Genomic DNA, 22,794 nt, shown 5'->3' with positions numbered 1-22,794 from the left:
GGCAGCATGGCTCCTGAGGTCATAGAGTTTGGGCATCTCAATTTACCACAGAGGTGTATGGACATCCTAAAAGAATCCAGGAAGCCAAACACAAGGCACTGCTACTTTGACAAGTGGAAGAGATTCGTTATTTGGTGCCAGAATAAACAAATCAACCCAGTTGATTGCACTCCTTCCAATGTTGTAACATACATGCTCCACCTGCTGGACGCAGGGTTGGTTTTTAACTCTCTGAAGGTACACCTGGCAGCCCTCTCGGCTTACACCACATCCCATAACAAAGTATCGTGGTGGAAAGTACCAGTAGTTAAAGCCTTCATGGAAGGAGTAAAGAGACTTCACCCTCCTATTTCGAACCCACCGCCAGGATGGGACCTCAATGTGGTGCTAGCTAAGCTCATGGGCCCCCCTTTCGAACCCATGCATAAAAGTAGTCTCAAACACCTGACTTATAAAACGGCCTTCTTAGTAGCCATTACCTCTATAAGAAGGGTCAGTGAAATTCAGGCTCTGTCAGTGCAGGATCCTTTCTTTACTATCCACAAAGACAAACTGGTTTTACGCACACACCCTAGGTTCTCACCTAAATTTATATCTAAGTTCCATGTAAACCAGTCCATCGAGCTTCCGGCTTTCTTCCAGAACCCGCAAAGCTCAGCTGAGGTGAAACTACACACCCTTGATGTGCGTAGGGCGGTCCTCTACTATGTAAATAAAACCAGACCGCTAAGGAAAACAGATCAACTGTTTGTCTCCGTAGCTACAGGCAGAGAGGGGGATCGCGTCTCTAAAGGCGCGATCTCGAAGTGGATTATCAACTGTATATAGCTGTGTTACTCTCTTTCAGAAAAAACTCTGCCTTTTACGCCAAGGGCCCATTCTACTAGAGGCATTGGGGCCACTCTGGCTTTCATTGCAAATGTTCCCCTCGACACCATTTGCAAAGCAGCTACTTGGAGCTCTATTCACACTTTTACTCAGCATTACTGCATTGACACTCATTCCAAGGCAGATACACAAGTGGGACAAGCGGTTCTAATACACCTGTTTGCTCATGACCCTTCTCACATCCCACCTCCTTCTTCTGGTACTGCTCGCTAATCTATGCACAGCATGTGATCTAAGCAGATTCCACAAGCCTCAGAAGGGATACATTACTCACCGTAATCGTATTTCTGATGCTTGTATCTGCTTAGATTCACATGCGACCCACCCTTACTCCCCTCCGAGAGAAGGCGCATGATTGCTTGTAGTCTTACCTTTCTGTCTATCTGCTTGGATTATCTGTACTCACGCTACTCCTCATGCTTCCTCATGTCAGAAAAAATACAATCTGAGGATCCTAGACGCGTGAGGGATCTTGGGTACAGTGGACGTCACACTAGGGATAGTATTACTGGCACGCCTGTGTCGACGCCCATTTTCGAGTTTCGAAAAACAAACCGTAATACTCCGCAGCTTCCACTAGATGTCGGCCTATGCACAGCATGTGAATCTAAGCAGATACAAGCATCAGAAATACGATTACGGTGAGTAATGTATCCCATATATCTCTCTCATAAGCAAGCTTCTATATGTTCTTTCTACCTTGTGTTTATGTATTTACAGCTATTGACCAGTGTGTCACTTCATTCTTCTTCGTGATTACTGCATCATTGAATGCATGTTTCTTAGTTTTTCATTTACATCATCATCCTTAAGTATTTTCATATTGTTTCAGCATAGGTTCTTCTATCTTTGACATTCTTTTGCTGTGGTCAGACTTTTGACGTCTTACATTCTGTTCGTGGCTGCATTTCGACAGCTCGGCAATGAGCATCCTTCTTGGTAACTTTCCTCCATTATGTAAGCTTGTGGGTACACCCTAAATGGTTGACTGAGTGCATATCGTCTCTCAAATACTTGACGTGGTACAGGAATAGTGCAAGGAATCATGCATGGGTTCCCACTTGTGGCTCTTCGTCTGTCATGGGATGGTGCTAAGGGAGCGGAGGCCAGGTAGAAGGTGTCCAACCTGCTCCTCTACATTACCTAAAGCTCATATCTTGCTCTTAAGATAAGCCTAACTGCTCTGCCACTCTACTAAGGTCCTGAGTTAGTACAGACTGATACTAAGAGTTGGGGATTTACAAACCACTGGGATAGCTTACTCAAGTCTTACCTCCAAGTAGGACTTTAGTAAACCTGCCCTAACAGGCACTAAAGGGGCAAGCAGTTTAAAAGATGAATGGTAAACTGCTTTAATATTACCGAGGATTCCCAGCTTGACGATGTCCCCATCGTCAAATATTAAAGAGCATGTGAATCCATGAAAGATACCAATGCTGCAGAACAGGAGTAACAGGTAAGTAACTTATTCCTTCTGCGTCTTGAGCTACAGTGATTCCTTGTTAAATGTTTTCACTCCTTCAAGTGTTATGACCTTGTAAGTCTGGGTTGTGTGAAACTAGCCCTGTAGTACCCCTCTAGGGTTTGTTGTGTAATCCAGTTTCCTCCCTCTAGGAGCTATACAACGGAATAGTGTGCATATGCATTATTCATAAGACTGTGTACATGAGTGTAGGCAGAATCCTTTGACTGACACATGCTGGGCATTTGTGTCCTGATAATGAAATCAATGCATGTTTCTATTATCTAGGCTTTACTCCTTGTCTCATCTTATGCCTTTTATGTAGAGTGTCTATCACCAGGCAGCAGACTTATATTTCAGGGATGTGAGTGGGTTGGGTGTTAACTGGCCATTACTGTTTTTCTCCCTAAGCTGTACCTGGTGTTAGGTTTAACCTAAGTGCCTATTTTGACCTTATAGATCATCTGTGTGATTTTACTAAGTGTATATTTTTCAGTACACTAGTTTGGTTTATTGTTTGGGGGTGACTTTAGGAATAATTGTACGTCACTGCCAGCCTTCTTCCGTCCCTTGATACAACCTCACTGCTCTGCTACAGCTACAATTAGAGAGTCTGATCTTTGCTTTAGGGTGGAATTCTGTTTTACCATTAGGTTACATGGATGCAGAGCCCACCCCACTGGGTCATGTAAGAATCTTCCTAACACACCTCTTGAGCATTTCACTTCTGACATGCAACACCTAAACATTTCTAGAATCTAAATAAAGACCACGGCATATTGCAGCCCAAAGTCGAAGTGATGCCGCATAAATGCACATCAGTCTCATTGAGCATGAACCGTGCTGAAAAGAAAATGCAGTAAGATGCTGCCAGAAATATTAGTCCATAGGATTTAGTTACTTTTAAATGTACTAGATATTTTTCCAAATATACTGATAAAATTCTCTTTACTTTCTTGGATCTAGGTGAGAAAAAAGGATCAGATAAATATTGAAACGAAGAACAAGACTGTGAGATTTATTGGAGAGCTTGCCAAGTTTAAGATGTTTTCTAAAAATGACACTCTTCATTGTTTGAAAGTAAGTAGAAGTTTGCCTCTGTTTGCATACACGCACTTCAATGCATTATTCTATCTTTTCTGCTGTCCAGGCACTGTGATTTTCACAGCACTGATTTTTTTTTAATCACCTGCACCTGGCTCAGACCTGTTGAAATACGTAGGGTGCATGGCTTGAAATATGATGCAGGCTTGAGATGTCATGGTTATTTAAGCCCTTATATCTTATTTTATTATTCTCTGCTCAGGAGGGAGAAAGTGGGTGAGTGTGCGAGATGGTACAATGTTGAGTGTGCGAGGCTCCAGTAGTTTCTGTAGTGTCAGTTGTAGTTACCACATATTCGGATAACGGACTAGCTGGGAACTGCCTTATCTGTTTGTTTGTACTGCTGATTATGTAGAATAAAGCAGTACACGTTTATGATGCATCTGACTGCTGCTTATTTCTCTACAACAGAGAGTCATTGCAGGCGATGAGTGAGCCGTGATGGGGAGAATTATAATCTGTTCTACTAGTGTGCATATATAGGCCTTCTGGGTATAGGTTTAAACTGACAAAACCTGGTAAAAACCCACTGAAATCTATAGTTCGCTTTTCTGTGGAAACCAGCAAAACCTGACCATGTCTACTGGCAGTGTTTTCGCTGTGCTTTGCATTTGCTTCATTTGCTATCAGGTGAGGCCTAGAGCAGTGGCGGTAAATAAAGAAGTCTGGAGGGACCACAGCCTGATTGATGCTGTGTGCCAAACAAAACTATTTGTAAGTTTGTTAAGCTCACTGATTGGCTTACCTGTAGAAAGGTCTTCCTCGGGTATTCTTCTTTTACTATAGTAAACACGCACCTTTTGTAACCACCCGCTGTCGCCTGCAAGTTACACACCCATTCTCCCCCAGCCCCCCATTTAATGGCTTCAGCATAGATGTATTCCTTTTGACTGCATTTGAAGCCAATGGTTATATCCATAGATATGGATAGATGAAGAGCCTCAGTCAGCAGATGTCTTTTTTGCTATCCTCCATGGCCCACAGTCAAAAAAGACCACAGAGTAAAATGGCCTTAGTGTCAAAATCGCTACCATTAGAGATTTGGCTACCAAGGCCATATTACTCTGTGGCCTTTTTTGACTGCGGACCATAGAGGATGGCAAAAAAGACACATCTGCTGACTGAGGCTCTTCCTGAACCCACACAGTCCTTCCTGCTTTGTGTTTGATACAGTTTAAACTTTGTTAGGGTCCTCCAGGTGCCCCATTCCAGTAATGTGTGGTTGTGCCAGAGTGTTTGGATGGCCAGTCCTGATAGGCTGGCTGTATATGTTAAATGTTAAAGGTATTTATACTGTGCACCGTCACCAACGGAATTGGTCCCCAGGCGCTGAGGCGGATCTGCAAAACAAGAAGGTGGAGCGGGTTATGTTAGTCGGGTGAAGAGGGAGTAGGAAAATGAGAGAAGTGGTGTGCTGTTGGCGGCTTCAGTATGGTTTTCACCTTGCGTATGGTTGGTGCGGTTTGTGTTTGTTAGTTGTTGGAGTGTGGTGAAGTGCGTGCAGTTTGCAGGGCGAGAGATGGTTGTGTGGATTTTCGGGTGAGTTAGGTTTGCAGAGATTTGAGCTTGGGTTAGTAGGTTATATATCCTAGGCCGTTGCAGGTCTTGTTCTATTAAACTGGCATTCCTGTAGGTAATCTTAATTGCCACTTTCCTTTATTGTCCATCTAGTTGTTGTGAGTGATGGCGTGGCGTGTTCCCTGCTGTGTTGTATTTGAACTTCCGTGTAATGGAACGTGGTGTCTGGTCCCCTCCTCACGCCCCCTCTGGTATATTTTAGTAACAGTAAAAGACCGATTATTGTGGCCACAAGTTTACTCAATGGCAAAGCTGCACTTCTAGTGATTTATTATTCAGAAATTTAATATAAATACATTGCCACCTTCTACAAAAAGCAGATGTTGGGTAGAATTCTCAGAAATGTTTTAATTCCCTTCTACCCTAGGGACCACCAGCACTTTTGCTGGAACTAAGGACTTTTTAATTTTTAACCTGGAGAGAGTGAGACGCTTCTTCTCACTCATGTATTTTTGTGTGATTTGGAATCTGTTTCTTTTTGACTTTGGAGTCTGACAAACTCCATAGTGATCATGTTTACATTGTGGCACACAGCACCTGCAAAGATTTCCCAAAGGTTTAAATACCTCCTCTTGGAGCAGTGAAGTGAAATTGACTTTGCTTACATTTTGTAACTTTTTAGACCCAGCACACACTATCTTACAATAGGGTGCTGGAGGGGTTACCTAGCTGCAGTAAGGCACCCATGGGTAACCCATTTTGTCAAAATGGCCCTGGGCTTTTTTGTTTTTTTTGGTTTTGCCATTTCTTGCTGGAAAGGTCCTTAAGATTTACTCTGTGCGCCAAACCAGGTTTGGTCCCTTTGTTTGTTTTGTCTTTGGCGGGGTTCACAAGTGAAGCCCGCCTCTGGCTCCAGGGTGTCTGACAGGGGCAGGAAGTGAGGGAGGTGCTGAAACTCCCTGTGCTTAAGCCCCTTGGTTCCAGGAATGCACCAAGGCAAGGACAGCCACCCTGCTGTGTGATTGACAGCTAAGCTGGAATGAATGGGGGAAACCTGCATAAAAGGCAAGGCTGTTTGGCTTGGAAGGCAGAGTCGTCCACTGGACAAAGGAGTCCGAAGAAGAACTTGGAAATGATGCCTGCTGCAACCCCTGGACCGTTGGTGTGCCCAGTAAAGACCTGCTGCTGTACTGAAACTCCGAATTCACCTAGACTAGAAAAGCTCTGCAAGGACGATTTCTCCCCTTGGGTTGGTGGGACCAATCAACCCAAAGTGAACTCGTCTGGACATCCTCTCGGAGCTGGCTGTACTTCTGCTGCTGCTTCTGGCACCGAAGTGCCAGGGAGAGGAACACCAGATTGGGTGCATCACTTTTGAGTTGGACCCGAGCTCCAGGAAGATCCTCTGGACTCCCAGGAAGGAGGACTGACCAAGCCTGAGCCACCTCAGAGTGCTGGACCCCAGATGCAAGGGAAGTCCATAGTGGTAGGCGAGAACCGCGGTAGTGCTATTTGCTCAGAGGCAAGGAGCTGAAACCGCAAAGTGCAGCTGAATTGAACCATCCCATTGCAGTGCAGGAGTCCCAAGAAGTCCTCCCTCTTGTCCCCACGGCTGAGGCCCAAGAACAGGATCTGCAGAGCTGTACAGGAACAGTAGCCAGCTGGAACCATTTCTTCTAACCAAAGGTACTTTAAAACTAAGAGGACTTAACTCTTGTTGTGTAGCCTTACATGCTCTCAGTTGAGACTTGTCTTGGTTGCCTTGGCATGTTTGCCTCTCACAAGCCTCACAGCTTGTGGCCCTAGAATGATTCTACTTTTTCTACAAAGACTTCTAAAACATTGTGCAAGACCTTTACTTACCTGCAAGTGCTTCAGCTCACCTAGACTTTTGCTAACTTAACATTGGCTGGCCTGGCTCCCTGAAAGACACTTCTTACATCTGACTCTTTGCTTTACCTTTCCTCCAGGGAAGGGTTAATTGACTTTGCATTGGAGGGTTAAAAGGTACTTACTTGCTTCAGAATATTTGTGTAACCATTGTTTTATTCTTGAACCCTTTTCTTTGACACTCATCTCAGGATTGGTCTTTCTGATGTTTGTTAATCTGCTTAGAATCACATGCAGTGCATAGGTCCGACATCCAGTGGTCACTGCAGAGTATTGCATTTTGTTTTTCGTAGTCGAAAAGGGGACGTCGACAAGGCGTGTCTGAAACACTATCCCTATAGTGACGTGCGTTGTACCCACAATCCCTCACGCGTCGAGGTCCCTCAGATTGTTTTTTTCCGCCCAGCTTCTGGTCGCCTTCACGCGGAGCTCCTCGAGAGACATTGCAACTCCTCGACCTTTGGTCGTTTTTTCACATAATATTAATAATCCCTCCCTCGACGCAGTTGTAAGCTGTTCTCCGCCGAGCAAAATCTTCGACGGAGGGTCGAGCGGAAGAAATCCTTCGGCGCTGCCGAACACGTGGCCTCGCCTCGCAGGCCATATACAGTAGGGAGAGTGGGGTCGTGGGACATCTCTGGGTCTTTTCTGAGAATGCCTTTCCCTTTCCCCTTCCTTTCCCTTGGGGTGCTTATCGCGATTTATTGCCTCGGCTATGGAGAGGACACCCTTTAGGTTTTGCCCGCTTTGCAAAGGCAAATTCACTTGGAAGGACAAGCATTCACGGTGTAACCGCTGCTTGCCCCTCGATCACAAGGAGGAAGGTTGCGCGGCTTGTCGGCTTCTTAAGCCTAAAACTCTAAAAGACCGTAGGGTTAAAAGGTGGGCGGCCTACGCGATGTCGAAGGCCGAAGGTTCACCCGCCGCTGCTACCACCGACAGTGACGAGGAACGCGATAACACGACCTCCGCTACGGAAGTCGAAACCCCCTCTAAGGAGCGCTTGCGCGCTTCGTCGTCTGTCCCCGGCCCCGACGGGCTCGGCTCACGCCCTGCTTATGGGGATGAACACCCCGGCGACACTGACGCACACAAAGACTCACATAAGCACACAACCAATGGCTCTACTTCGTCTAAGACGAAAAGAGCTTCGGCGCCCAAGGAGACGCAGGTTCCACCGGCGGCCTCCTCGGACCGTTCGGGTTCGAAGCCCCTCTCGCAGCCGCGACCAGCGACTGGGCTTTCGGCAAATAAGAGCGCCGCCCCCAAACCATCGGCCGGCGCGCATCAACAGAAGGCGCATACCGCCGTAGAGCATTCGACACCCATAGCGTCGAAAACGCAAGCTTCCGCCGACAAACGAGTCGCCGAAAGCTTGGCGAGGATCGCTGTAGCCGACGCCCAGAAGCGTACGCCGAAGAACACGTCGAGCGCTACGCATAAGTCGAAAGACACGCCGAAAAAGCCCGAAGAAAGGCAGGGACTACCCCCTTCAGTCGGGGGGTCACCCAGCACACCTGAAGGTTTTTCGGAGGGCGACGGGACACTTTCCTCGACGCTTTGGGAGAGGTCGAGCCATTTCCAGCTAGATGACTCTATTTTTCCCCCGCCAGACCGCTCTGGGGTACCCCATGAAACCATGGAAAGACTCCACCTCTGTATGTAGAGGATGGAAAGGTTTATGAATACCCAGACCTCTCAAACTCCCAAGAGGACTAGAGAAGGGCCTCAGGAGGACCCCAGGGCCAAAAATCCGAGGCTAGTCGATCCCCAGGTGGACACAGCCTCAGACTTCCATAACGTATACGACCTCACTGGAGAGGAAGAATACTTGGAGGAGGAGGATGTTTTCATGGACGATGAAGGACAGAACCAGGAGGAATGTCTGGGAGACAGGCCAGACATTATAGAAGAAGGCTTCCGAGAAGACACTGAAGAAGGACCTTCGCACCCCTGGCAATCCCCATCAGTATATTCCGACACTGATGTCCTAAACCTAAATCCTCCTGACAATTCACCGGTTAGGAACACGTCTTCAATTGACGATCAGCCCACTTTCAATGCACTGTTGCGCAGAGCAGCAGCACATTTTGAACTGGACACTGGGGAGCTCTCTCCAGAATTAGACTTTGTGGAAAAAGTAATTAAAGAGAAACCCCCGGTCAGCCAAACCATTCCCCTCCTAGCTTCAGTGAAGAGAAGAATCATCCCTTCGCTGGCCACTCCCGCATTGATCAGAGGGGTCAATCCGAGAATTGAAAAACTTTTCACTCCTTCTCCCTCAGACCCGCTCTACATTAGGGGACATTCCATTCCGGATTCCCTAGTAGTATCTAATACTAGAAAGAGGGCAGGGGTACCACTTTCCACCAGTGAGGCACCCCCTGACAAGGAGGGCAAAAGGCTATATGCCCTTGCAAAAAGAGTAACTTCCTCGGCTGCCTTCTCAGCAAGAATTGCGAACAACAATTCTTTGCTTGCTAGCTATGCAGACGCGCAGTGGGCCAAACTGCGCAAGGACGCCGAGGAAGCACCGGAGCCTTTACGTACACGCCTACTTTCAACTATTGGCGAAGGAACCCAGGTGAACCAGAGCATTGTAAAGAACTCTCTGGACGCGGCAGAAACAGCGGGACGTTCCCTGGTGCAGGGAATACTCCTAAAACGCCATGTATGGCTGCGCAACTCAGGGTTTAAACCGGAGACACAGGCGTCTTTAATAAATAAACCTGTGGAAGACTCTAACCTCTTCGGAAAAGCGGTGGATGAAGCTCTAGAGATGGCTAAAAAAGAGTTCGATACTATCAAGACTCTTGACCAAATCTCTAAGCCCACTGCCAGACGCGGCTATGGCAACAAACGCTTTTTTCGTGGCCAACGCCAACAACAACAACAAAGTCAGCATCAACAATACCCTGCCACCAATTACCAGACCAATAGTGGGCAGTACAGCCAAAGAGGCCAACGCCGGGGTAAAGGGAGAGGTCGGGGATCCACCCCCAGAGGCTCCCAAGCCCCCAACAACTCCAAGTGACGCGAAGATTCGCGTCCCCTCCCATGCAACACCGGTCGAGGGCCGGATAACATCCTTTCTTCCTGCATGGGAGGAGATAACGTCAGACCGTTGGGTACTTTCCACCGTAGCCCACGGATGAACATCTTGCCATCCTTCTCCAAGAAGTACAACAACTGCTGGAAAAAGGAGCCATAGAGGTCGTGCCTCTATCTCAGGTAACGGAAGGTATTTATTCAGTGTACTTCCTTGTACCCAAAAAGGATCTAACCATGCGCCCTGTATTAGATCTGCGCCCAGCGAACAAGTTTATCAAACCCCAAAAGTTTCGTATGGTAACCTTACAGGAAGTAATCCCAATGCTTTCTCAGGGAGATTACATGACAACATTGGACATGAAAGATGCATACTTTCATATTTTAATGTTGCCAGCGCACAGAAAATACCTCAGGTTCATGATAGAGGGCAAACACTACCAGTTCAAAGTGCTACCCTTCGGCATAGCATCAGCACCAAGGGTATTCACGAAGGTGCTGGCAGTGGCAGCGGCCCACCTGCGCAGGTTGTCCATCCCAGTTTACCCTTACCTCGACGACTGGCTCATAACAGGGGATTCTTACGAAACATGCTTCTCCAATACCCAAAAGACAGTAGACCATTTGTTCCAGTTGGGCTTCTCCATCAACGAAAAGAAGTCCAGTTTAGACCCCAGTCAAATCAAGCAATTCCTAGGGGTTCTAATTCAAACAAAGGACGGCCTCGTCTTCCCCTCCAAAGAGAGGGTCCAAAACATGCTGTTTCAAATCCCTCAATATGTGACCGGTCGAGAGGTGACGGTACGCAAAGCAATGCGCTTGCTAGGAATGATGGCGTCGTGTATTTATTTGGTACCTCACGCGCGCCTGCGCATGCGCCCAATGCAAGAGTGGCTCAACAGCCAGTGGTGTCAGGCCAGCGGACTATGGGAGGATCTAGTTGTGGTCTCGCAAGCCTTGGTTCTCTCGCTACGGTGGTGGACAAAGGAAAACATGGAAAAAGGGAAACCCTTTGCCACACCCGCGGCGGAAGCCACTCTAACCACAGACGCATCCCTCACAGGATGGGGGGCGCACCTATCCCATCAGACTGCTCACGGAGTGTGGACTCCGAACGTAGCATCCAAACACATAAATCTACTGGAGCTACTAGCTGTGTTCAAGGCGCTAAGAGCCTTCCAGGAACACCTACAAGGCAAAACAGTAATGGTCCTTACAGACAGCACCACAGCCATGTACTACATCAACAAGCAAGGGGGCACCCACTCTCCAGGCCTGTCCAAGCTGGCCCAGAATATATGGAAGTGGGCTCTCAAACAGGACATGTTCCTACTATCACTACATGTACCCGGGGGACAGTCTCAGCAGAGATTTCCCCCTGCCCGAAGACTACGAATGGCGCCTGCACGAAGACATCGTCTTCGACGTCTTCACACAATGGGGATTCCCAGAAATAGACCTGTTCGCAACCCTGGAAAACTCACAATGCCTAAGTTACGCTTCCAGGTACCCCCAGAACCAATCCAAGGGGAACGGTCTGTCGATGCAATGGTCAGGGAAATTTGTTTACGCTTTTCCCCCGACTCCCCTTCTCAACAGAGTGGTGCACAAGATGCACCAGGAACAAGTGACCATGATACTAGTGGCCCCAATGTGGGCACGACAACCATGGTTCGCTCACTTGATGGAGATGTCTCTATCCCCCCCAGTAAAACTCCCCTGCCCGTACAACATGCTGTCTCAGGACAAGGGCAGGACTCTGCATCCATGCCCCCAGAACATGAACTTAGCAGCTTGGCTCCTGAGATCATAGAGTTCGGACATCTACAACTCCCGCAAAGATGCATGGACATCCTCAGGGAAGCCAGAAAACCGAACACTCGCCACTGCTATTCTAGCAAGTGGAAAAGATTTGTCATCTGGTGCAGGAGTAAAAGCATCAACCCTATTGACTGCTCTCCCACACATGTGGTCCTATACCTGACCCACCTATTGGATTCATGTCTAGTGTTTAACTCCATTAAAGTCCACCTAGCTGCACTTTCTGCATACACCACTTCCCAACTCAGTGTCGTGGTGGAGGATCCCTGTTATAAAGGCCTTCATGGAGGGAGTAAAGAGAATACACCCCCCGATAGCTGACCCAGCTCCCGGATGGGACCTTAATGTGGTACTTACCAGACTCATGGGCTCTCCATTCGAACCCATGCACAAAGCATCTCTTAAACACCTCACGCTTAAGACTGCTTTTTTAATAGCTATCACCTCCATCAGGAGAGTAAGTGAACTTCAGGCTCTTTCTATTCTAGACCCCTTCGTTACAGTTCACAAAGATAAAGTGGTTCTACGCACTCACCCTAGGTTTGCTCCGAAATTTATTTCTAAATTCCACGTAAACCAATCTATAGAACTACCAACGTTCTTTCAAAATCCTTCCAATTTGGGAGAAAGGACTCTGCACACACTAGATGTACGCAGAGCGGTCATGTTCTACATGGAAAGAACCAGACCACTGAGGAAGACTAATCAGTTCTTCGTCTCGGTGGCAGCAGGAAGAGAAGGAGATGCGGTTTCAAAATCCACTATTTCTAGATGGATTGTTCAATGCATCACTCTCTGCTATACTCTTGCTAAGAGAGAACTGCCCTTTAGGCCAAGAGCACACTCTACTCGAGGCACGGGGGCATCCATAGCATTCATTGCAAATGTTCCCCTTGAGTCCATCTGCAAAGCGGCTACCTGGAGTTCTGTGCACACCTTTACAAAACACTACTGTCTAGATACACACTCTAGATCTGACTCCCAGGTGGGACAGGCAGTATTAAGACATCTTTTCTCTACTGTTCCTTCTCATAACCCACCGCCAACTCCGGGTACTGCTCGCTAGTCTATGCACAGCATGTGATTCTAAGCAGATTAACAAACATCAGAAGAGAATGCATTACTTACCGTAAAAGCATTTCTGATGGTTGTATCTGCTTAGATTCACATGCGCCCGCCCTTCCTCCCCGCTCGGATGGAAGGAACATAGACTTCCTTTATATATCTCTCTCTTTTCTGTACTCACTCACGTCTAGAAGGCTCCCTCAGGGCAGAAAAATACAAACAGAGGGACCTCGACGCGTGAGGGATTGTGGGTACAACGCACGTCACTATAGGGATAGTGTTTCAGACACGCCTTGTCGACGTCCCCTTTTCGACTACGAAAAACAAAATGCAATACTCCTCAGTGACCACTGGATGTCGGACCTATGCACAGCATGTGAATCTAAGCAGATACAACCATCAGAAATGCTTTTACGGTAAGTAATGCATTCTCATATGTACCAGTGATATATTGATGTCCACATTGTCCTAGCTATTTACGTCACCTGAGGGTGTAGGAAGTGTCTGTGCCATCCCGAGTGGGTACTTGCTAGTTTAGAGAAACTAAGAGTGTGTATTTTGGAATGTATCTGTGTGTTACTGTTATATTCCTCCCTTCTGAAGAAGGCTTATTCAACTGACTGTTAAATTAATAATTGTGTAATCAAGAAACCTTGTGTAGAAGAGTTTATTAGAATACTTACACTGTGTGAAAACCCTACTGCTCACATTGACCCCTCTTGAGATGAGCCTGGCTGCTCAGCCACACTACCAACCTGTGTAGTACAGACGTATACCAAAGGTTGGGTTCCTATTGCAAGGAGGTCAAGGTTGCTGTAGTGCACCCAAAGGGTGTTGCACATAATCTTGCCTTACAGCAGGGTTTCCAGAAAGGAGTGATCTAAGAAATGTTTTACTGTCCACGTAAGTGCCAGTTAATCAGTTATCAAGTCTTTCCCCTATAGAACAAAGGCAAACGCCCAATAAGCATTCTGTGGTTATACCGGAAAATAAGGTAAGCTTTCCTTGCCTTCTAGATATACAACAAAGGGGTCACACAGCCAGCAAGGACACCGGAGATGACATCCCCAAATCCCAAGAGGAGTTCCTGCCCAGGGTTTGAGAACCAGCAGGCCAAGAAGAGCTGGTGGCAGAAGTAGCACAAGCCCACTCAAGTCAATGGAAAACGTGGTAGATGAGTGGAGGCTGCGTCAGCAAAACTGCGGTTTTGGCCCTGCTTCCTGGTCCACATAGAGAAGGGATGCCCCAAATCAGACTGACGAGGAGAAGAACATAATCCTTTAGCACCCCACTGGCTAGCATATTAGTTCATTGGGCTACTACTAAGGTGAAAGTGACTATATCCCTGATGAAGCCATAGCTAAATCACAACTGCCTCTTGCCTGCCACATAACACTTTTTTTGGTGATGGGATTGCATTGTGACAAAATGGGATGCTTAAAAAGCACCTTGATCCTGTAACCCAAAGCGCTACTAAGGGTAGCACAATAAACAATATAATTTGCAGAGGGAGTTCAGCAGAAGTCCCTCTGGCTACAAAAGAAGTTATAAAATCAAAGAATCCAGCAAAAGGTTTAGGGGAACTACAAAGTCCAAATAATAAGAATTAAATTTGATCCTAACACGCGCACACATTTATTCCGTGTTCTCACTCTTCTGCAGGAGAGGAACTCTGGACTCAACATGACAATGGCGGGAATGAACCTTCGAATGGGTTCATGTGTTCCTCATCTTTGATATATTCGTAGGTTTGCTTGCAGCTTCTGAAACTTTTCCCTAGTATCGGGCGCAGTGCGCTGTTGAGTGGTGGCCCTTGCTAGCTTCAATCCTGTCCTTGGCCATGACGTTGACGCTGGTATAAGAAGCTTGCGCGGTGCCTGTTGCTTCAGTTCCATTTTCCCGCATGTTCAGCACTCTTCGCATGGTTCATTACCTTGGCGATTTCTCATTGCGTATTTTCAGTAGTTGGTTTATAATTTGTAAAAAAATGTCTATACCGAAGGCTGGTTTCAAACGATGCTCCGATTGTTGCGCTAAAATGTCCATTACAGACCCACGTTGGATCTGCCTTTAGTCTTTGGGTGTGGACCACAGAGTCGACGACTGCGGTTCCTGTCAGTCGATGACAGTGAAGGTTTTGAAGGAAAGGAAGGGGGAAACTCACGGCAGGTAGGCCTCTTGTAAATCCCCTTCTACTACCCTTTCCACAGAGTCCGCTGAGGTATCCCCTGTGAAAAAGCTCTCAGAAAACTCTCGAGATCCAGATCTCGTCATTCGCCCTCGTCACACAAAAAGGCAAGCAATGCCATTGTTCTCAGTTGTCTGTCAGACTCCTGACAGACTGGTAAACTTTTCAAGCAAGTCGGCATCTTCTGCTGACTCTGTGAAATTTTGTCTCCAGATGCTGGACGTTTTTCAGAAGGCCGCTCCAATCGCACCTTCAAAAGAGCCCAAAAAGGCTTCAGACCCCATCGCATCTGGTAAGACTGACAGGGTGTCTTCTGAGACCACTACTCCCACGCTCAAGAGCCCAAGCGCTAAGTCCCCTCGACATCCGTCGAAATAGTCTTTGTCTCTCCAAGTCTAAGTCTTCCTCCTTGACGGCTGTAAAGGAGTGGGTACCTGGCCCATCGAAGCCAGTGTTGCCGTTAAAGATGTCGACGCCCTCAAAAAGTTCGAAGCCTTCTATCGATTTGTCAGTCTTATACACCTCTATCTATGGTGGTCTTTAAATCCATGAGGTCAATTGTTGAGGAGGAAGAGGATATACCTTTTGGCTTGGAGTATGGCACTCCCATACCTGATGAGTTGATCTCCGGGGAGTCCAGGTTGCAAAATCTTATGAACACTCTGAAGGATGCTAGTGGCTTAGACACCTCACCTGAGACAGATTTCCCCAAGATTTCAAGCCATTCAGACCCCTCGTATAGATCAATGATGGGTAAAGTCACACCATATACAAGTTGGGGAAAACGAGTTGCAATGCTGGAACAAGAAGGCCTTCGACATTCTGGATAGCGGTCCCCCAGGGGAGCCTTTGTTACCCTTCCACACTGCTTTGAGGACCAGAGTGTTTGAAAACTGGTTAAAACTGGATTTGACACTGGTAGTTAACAAGGATCTGGGCAAGAAATACCGGCCTGTTGCAGCATATCCAGGTTTTCTATCAAAACACCCCCACTCCTGACAACTTAGTGATTCAGGCAGCTGTGTCAATGTCTAAGGCTGCAGCCTACCCTACTATCCCTCCCGGACAGAGATGATAAAAGGTTTGATGCCTTAGGGAAGAGGCTGTTTTCCACAAGCAGCATGGCCCTGAAGGCCATTAATGCGACTTGTGCTGTGATCAAGTACACGCACACTCTGTGGGAAGTAATGGCTTTGGCTGTGTAGCATATCCCTGAGGGGGACTAGAGAGCGGGGAGGTTCTTAACCTGGTGCAGAATGGCAAGGATGACATGTGCCAATCTCTCCACTCTGGACTAGACTCTGCAGACTTGGTAAGCAGAGCTATGACGGAGAGTATTGTCGCCAGAAGATTTGCTTGGTTGAGAAAGTCAAGTTTCGCAGCTGACGTCCAATCAAGACGCTTGGACATGCGATTTGATAGCTCCCAGCTTTTTGGTTCCAAGGCCGATGAGAGTCTAGAAAAATGACCGGTGTCCAAGGCGGCAGCTAAATCTCTGGGAGCAGCTATAAGCCAACCTCAACAATCTCAAGGGTCTTCCCATTGTTGGAGTGGTCAGCCTTTTCATTTCTAGTCCCCGATTCCTAGAGGAAGAGGCCAGTTTCCACAGAGGGGCCAAAGAAGAGCTCACAAGGACCAGGAGGAAAACTCCACTCTCAGCCTTTGCTTCTTGCCCTCGGCTTCAGTGTTTGGGAATGAACCAGGGTTCTCCCGAACGCCCAAGCGCTTTAGAGTTAGGCAAGACCTCTTTAAGGCGTGATAATGGACTAGGTTGGAGGAGGGGCACTGGGAAGGCTTTCTCATGTAAACATAATTGCATAAATGGACATAGGCAAGTACTGAAGAAGGTAGTTATTGTCTAAATATAAGGCGCAATTAACTATTAGTTGGATAGATTTGTAATGTCAGATCCCAGGCATTTTAAAAGCTAAGCTAGTGCTGTAGCTGGGTCACACTCCCCCCTCCTTCCCAGAAGGAATGTGGCCTGTGGGATTCAAAATGGACTGCAGGCTGAGTGTGCAGTGTTTGTCACCATGGCCAGCAGGAATTGACTCACCAGGTGTCCACTACCCATCAAGAGTCCATGCCCATTAAAAATAGGACGTGCATGTTTTTGTACGGCAGAATGAGATCAATTATAAATATAAAGTGCAGAGGACACTACAGGACCCAGATAAATGTGTGCAGGATGAGTGGAATATGGATAGAATGACTGGAAAAAGTTTGAACATGGAAAACCAGGTTTAGTTTTCTTAGTTTGTAAATGTCTGCAGAGCTGCAGTGTTTTTGCGTAGCTAGCAAAATGTAGAACAGCATGCTCTGACAAAACTGCTGACAACGAAGAAAGAAGGCTTTGGAGTATCCCTATTATGCAGGGATGACTGATTTGGCTGAAGTCATGATCCAGCTCCAGTGATAGCACCATGGCAAACCAGGACTCTATAAACCCCTGCTTGAAACCACTTTGGCAGGAAAGGAACGGGCAGAGGCACAGGAGAAGACCGTTCAGGCAGCAGAGTCCCTTGCTACCATCCTAATTTGTAAGATTAAAGTTGTTATCCTTACAAGTTTGCCTTTTTGCCTTATTTCCCTAGAGGGGTGTATTGATTGTGGTATTAGGGACACCCTTACATCAGCTACAACCCAAAATCACTTTGAGTCATTGGCTCCCCACAGAAGACCCCTGGATTGTCCTCCAAGAGGCCAAGCCTTGATGGATCTGGATCCGCTCCTCTTAAAGGAGATTCGCACCCTGTTGGAGAAAGGCACGTTCAATTCCGTACCTGTGACAGCGTGGAATCAAGGTTGGTACTAGTCTTATTTTCTAATCCCCAACAAGGGCGGAGGATTGCAACCCATCTTGGACTTGAGATACTTGACCAAGTTCCTCTGCAAGAAAAAGTTCAAGATGGTTACTCTTTCGCAGATTCTTCAGGCCCTTCGACTCCAGGAATAGTTGGTGCCATTGGACCTTCAGGATTGTTAGGCAAAGTTTGTATGCAGTACCCTCTGGGAACACTACAAACAACTCGGACTACAGGAATAGCTAACATAACCTTTGGTATATGCTTGTACTATACAGTTTTGGTAGCGTGTTGAGCAGCAAGGCTTACCTCGGAGGGGCCAATGTGAGCTGTAGTGGAGTTACACAGAGATTTACAGTTAGAAGTATTCAATTAAACTCTTACACTCAAGGTTTCTTGAATAAACAATTATTAATTTATCAGTCAGTTAGAATAAGCCTTCTTCAGAAGGGAGCAATATAATAGTAACACTCAAATACACTCCATGAAATACACACTCTTAATATCTCTAAATCAGTACATACCCTTTTGGGATGGCCCACAGACACTACCTACACCCTCAGGTGACTTCAATTGTTCGGGTGCTGGGGACATTAATATGTCACTGCTGCATTTAGGATCATATAGTAATAAGTCAAAGGAAAAGATTATTTAGAACATAAGAGATCACAAATATTATTGCAGGCAAATACTTTTGGTTCACCCCCTCCCCCCTCTCCCCTCAAGAAGAGTCACTCAGTACAATAGGCTAGGCCAAAGTCAATGGGCAAAAGTCTTACATAGGATGAAGGGTTCCATGTGTTAAAATCGCGGCAAAAATGGCTGTGGACACAATATTGCGGCAAAAAGGCAGTGGTTTTGCCGCCGCAATCCATGTAAAGGATGCGGGGGACACCCCCACAAGCCCTGGACCCATTATTATATCATTTAAGGGGAGGGGGGGACACCCCTGCAACCTCCGCTCCCCTTAAATGGTGTAATGGGGTCACCTTTAATGGGGCAAACCACAGCATTTTGGCCGCAATTTTTTTGTACAGGCGTAATTTTTGCTGCGATTATATCACTGCATACCGGATGAAGCACTTCTGGTAGGTTCATGGAAAAGTCTTTGCACAATGTTGTAGAAGTCTTTGAAGAAAAGAAGAATCAAATGTAGGGCCACAAATTGATTAGGCTTGAGTAGTAGGAGATGCAAGCAACTCTTCAGCAAGAGGTAAGTTCTCTTAGACTTGCTATAGTACCTTTAAAATGAAGAACAGATACAGCAGATGACTCCTGTTCCTGTGCAGCTCTGCAGATCTCACTGTTCCTGGGCCTCCATCATGGGGACAAGAGGGAGGACGTCGGGGGACTCCTGCACTGCATTGGGACGGTCAAAACGCGCAACCGGCAAACTTCACTTCCAGTGGCTGTTAAGTGTTCTGCTCCTCGCGTCTACTGCAAATAGCAACACTGCGGTTCCTGGCTGTCGAGATGGACCTTCCTTGCTTCTGGGGTCCCGCACTCTGTTGAGGGGGCTCAGGCTCGGTCAGTCCTGCTTCCTGGGAGTCCGGAGGATCTTCCTGGAGCTCTAGGCCAGCTTAATCGCAACGCACACAATCTGGTGTTCCTCTCCCTGGCTATACAGTTTCCAGCATCAACTCTGTTGACATTCAACCAGCTCTGAGATAGATGTCAAGCTGGATTACTTTGGAGCTGATTGTCCCACCAACTCAAAGGGAGAAGTCGTCCTTGCAGGGGCTTCTCTTTCGATACGAATTTGGAGCTCCTGCACAGCAGCAGGGCTTCACTGGGCAAACCAATGGACCAGGAGTTGCAGCAGGCGTCCTCTTAAAGTTCTTCTTCGGTTCCTTCGTCCAGTGGTCGACTCTGCCTTCCAAGCCAAAAGACTCTCCTTTTATTCAGTTCTCTCTCATTCATTCCAGCCTAGCTGTCAGTCAAGCAGCAGGGTGGCTGTCCTTGCCAGATCACCACAGAGTGCATTTGATTCTCATAGGAGACTAAGCACAGGGAGCTTTGGGCACCTCCCTCATTTCCTGCCTACCCCAGCAAACCTGGAGCCGGAGGCAGGCTTCAATCCTGAATCACGCCAAAGGCGAAGCGAACAATGGGACCAAACCTGGTTTGGCACACAGAGTAAATCCCAAGAAGGACCTTTCCACAAAGAAATGACGAAAAAAGAAGACTGGGGCTATTTTGACAAAAATGGCACCCTTGGGTGCTTTACTGCAGCTGCAAACGCAGCCCGCGGTAAGCACACACACCACAGTAGTTCAAACGAAACCACTGCCACCAGCCATTGTGAGGAAAGGGTAACATACAAATTTTACCTGAGAAGCTAGACAAAAAGGGATACTAGGTAACCCCTCCAGCACCTCATGGTAAATTAGTGTGTGCTGGGTCTTGAAAGTTAGAAATGTAAGTAAAGTCAATTTCACTTCACTGCCCTTGGAAACAGTAGTTTAACCAAGAGAAGGTATTTAAACCTTGGGGAGATCCGAAAGACTTCCCTGTGCCACTGCACTGAAGGTGCTGTGTGACACAATGTAAAAAGATGCCTATGGGGTTTGCCAGACTCCACCAACAAAAGAAACAGTGTTCAAAATCACATTAAAATACTTGAGAGAGTGGGGGGGGAAAAGGGTCTCACTCTCTCCAGGTTTAGAAAATCAAGTCCTCAAAATCCAGCAAAGTTGCTGGGGGTCTCTAAGGTGGAGGGAATTAGCAAATTTCTGAGAATTCTCCCAAACCGCTATTGCAGAGTCGATTGTTAAATGTAAAGTAGCAAGCGCTGATTTGAACTTTGAAAGGAACTATTGAGAAAAGAGGGGAAAACCTGTAGGAGAGGCGACCGGCACCACGTGGGTGCTCACGCAGGAAACTGTGGCCGATTACCCACTGATAAGAGACCACCATCCCCATAAAGTCTTGGGAAGAGGCAAAGGGAGGTTAAAGTGGTCATACGGGGCCTTGTAAAATCCCCTGTACCGTCGAAAGTCTTTGACCAACCGATGATTGTGAAAGAAAGCGAAATTAATCCCACATGGTGAAAACTAATACATGAACTGTTTGTTAAAAGTTGGCGAGAGTGAACCCGGCGGAGGGATGCTATCGAGGGGGCGTAGTCTGAAGTCCCATAGTGAACTGTCTGTGGAAGTTGGCGAGAGTGAACCCAGCAGAGGGAAGACGACAACTAGAATAGCGCGTTAAGCGAAGTGAACCCGACCAAGGGGTGTCTACAGTTAACTCTCTGTAAAAGTTGGCGAGAGTGAACCCGGCAGAGGGAAGTCGACAATCTGAGGCCGAAGCCTGAAGTATTTAAAAAGACAAGAGTGGTAAAAGTAAGAAGCACTGGAAGACCAGGGAAAGTGAATGGTCCCCCTTGTCAAATGGGTCCGAGCCTGGTCGAGGGAGATCCAAGGGGGAAAAGTCCTCACTCAAAGTCCATTTATAAAGGAACCTTTTGTTTGTTGTGGAATACATCAGGCCCTCAAAGGTAAGAGACATTTCATTGAAATGTATTATCCATTGAGAGCCTGATAGCTGGAACGGAACTATAAGCTGTGCTGAGAAAGCTCGAGCGTGTGCTGTGCTCCAAGGTCCCACCTTTTCCTGTGCTGAAAACGTGGGGAAGGGAGACCCCTGGCAATCGCATACTGATTTATTCTTTGAGGACACTTAGTTCTTTATTGAACCCTTATCCCACACTCTTTGTGTAATTTAGTTGTAAGCAATTGGCAATAGGTTTTTCTTATATGCCCTTTTATTTTGACACAAAGCCACAAGTACTGCCTTATTTTTCATTTGATGGTCGACGCTTGCTCCCAACTTAGATTTAGATTAGGCGCTTTTCCACCCCCTTGAACTGTGATCACTTGTGTCCGTCTTTAGCGTTCCTTACAGCACCTCCCTAGCTATCTGCTTCAAGCTACCAGCATGCTGACCTCTATAGAGAGTCCTTGCCAACAGCCAGCAGGTTGTCTTATGGTGCTCACTGTGCCCTCTGCTCACATAGTATCAGCAACTATCATGCCCATCACTAACTAATCCAGGCACTGTGACACCATAAGCATGAGCTCAGATCGTAAGGTGCTTGAGTGGTGCAGATCTGGCATGACCGCTCACTCCCAAAATCACTAGATAAAAAGCACCTTCTTTGTGCCCTCGCTTTCTCAGGGGGGCAGTCTTCTCAGCCTCTGTGCTACTATAGGATGTTTTAGATTGTAACTAACACTAACTAACAATTTCACCCCTCTACATACATCTCTGAAATTCTAACCAAACACAACCACAAAACTAAAACACAGCAATCCGCACAAACTTCACTACACGCAACAGCAAAACAGACCACACATAGATTTGCACAACAGCACACGACGACTACCGACCGTATAACACCCCACGTCCAGCCAACTGACCCACCGGCTGAGGCTGCCACGAGCACATCACTGCTCTATTGCACTTCTCCAGCTTATTCCCACTAACTCAACCCCCCACCCCCCTTCTCCCTTTTTCAGAGCCGCCAGGGGACCACTCCGGTGGTGATAGTGCGCGGTACAAATATCCTTTAACATTAACATTGTGGCCATCTTGTCTTCTACCCTATGGCACTCCCGCAGTGTTGGATGTTTAACAAATTGTGAAAGGAATAGCTGGGCTAGATTTGGCCAAGGATGTAATGAATGGAAAAATTGAAATGGTATCTACTGGGAGGTAATGGGAAGAGGGAGATGCATTAGACTAAAACCATGATTGCAAAAAAATGCCTTCAATCAGTAATCCACTAATGCTGTTATAACATATCACAGATTCCATTTTACCAGATAGATAATCGCCTGTTTACTTGCGGTCATTTCATTAAATACTTTGCCTTTTAAGCTTAGTTTTGGCTATTGGGTGGCGCTGCAAGTTCAGCACATGAACTAGTAAGGATTGAATTGAGGAGGGACACTCTATTTGGTTTGTCCATGTGACTATTGGCAGTTTATATTTGCTCTTTGCCACTT

At 46.9% G+C, this 22,794-nt stretch overlaps 1 protein-coding gene across 5 annotated transcripts in view; it reads left to right on the top strand.

Annotated features, from left to right (window-relative positions):
• Positions 1 to 22,794, top strand: part of UPF2 (UPF2 regulator of nonsense mediated mRNA decay) — a 766,220-nt gene that overhangs the window by 380,026 nt on the left and 363,400 nt on the right. For all 5 annotated transcript variants that reach the window (XM_069627785.1, XM_069627784.1, XM_069627788.1 and 2 more), the window contains exon 10: positions 3,317 to 3,430. In XM_069627785.1, the coding sequence (XP_069483886.1) occupies positions 3,317 to 3,430 (114 nt within the window). The remainder of the gene's footprint in view (positions 1 to 3,316; positions 3,431 to 22,794) is intronic.

Source organism: Ambystoma mexicanum, chromosome 12 (assembly GCF_040938575.1).
Source record: "Ambystoma mexicanum isolate Mex_15411 chromosome 12, UKY_AmexF1_1, whole genome shotgun sequence".
In the NCBI taxonomy this organism is placed as follows: domain Eukaryota; kingdom Metazoa; phylum Chordata; class Amphibia; order Caudata; family Ambystomatidae; genus Ambystoma; species Ambystoma mexicanum.
This window is presented reverse-complemented; position numbering and strand designations above follow the sequence as displayed.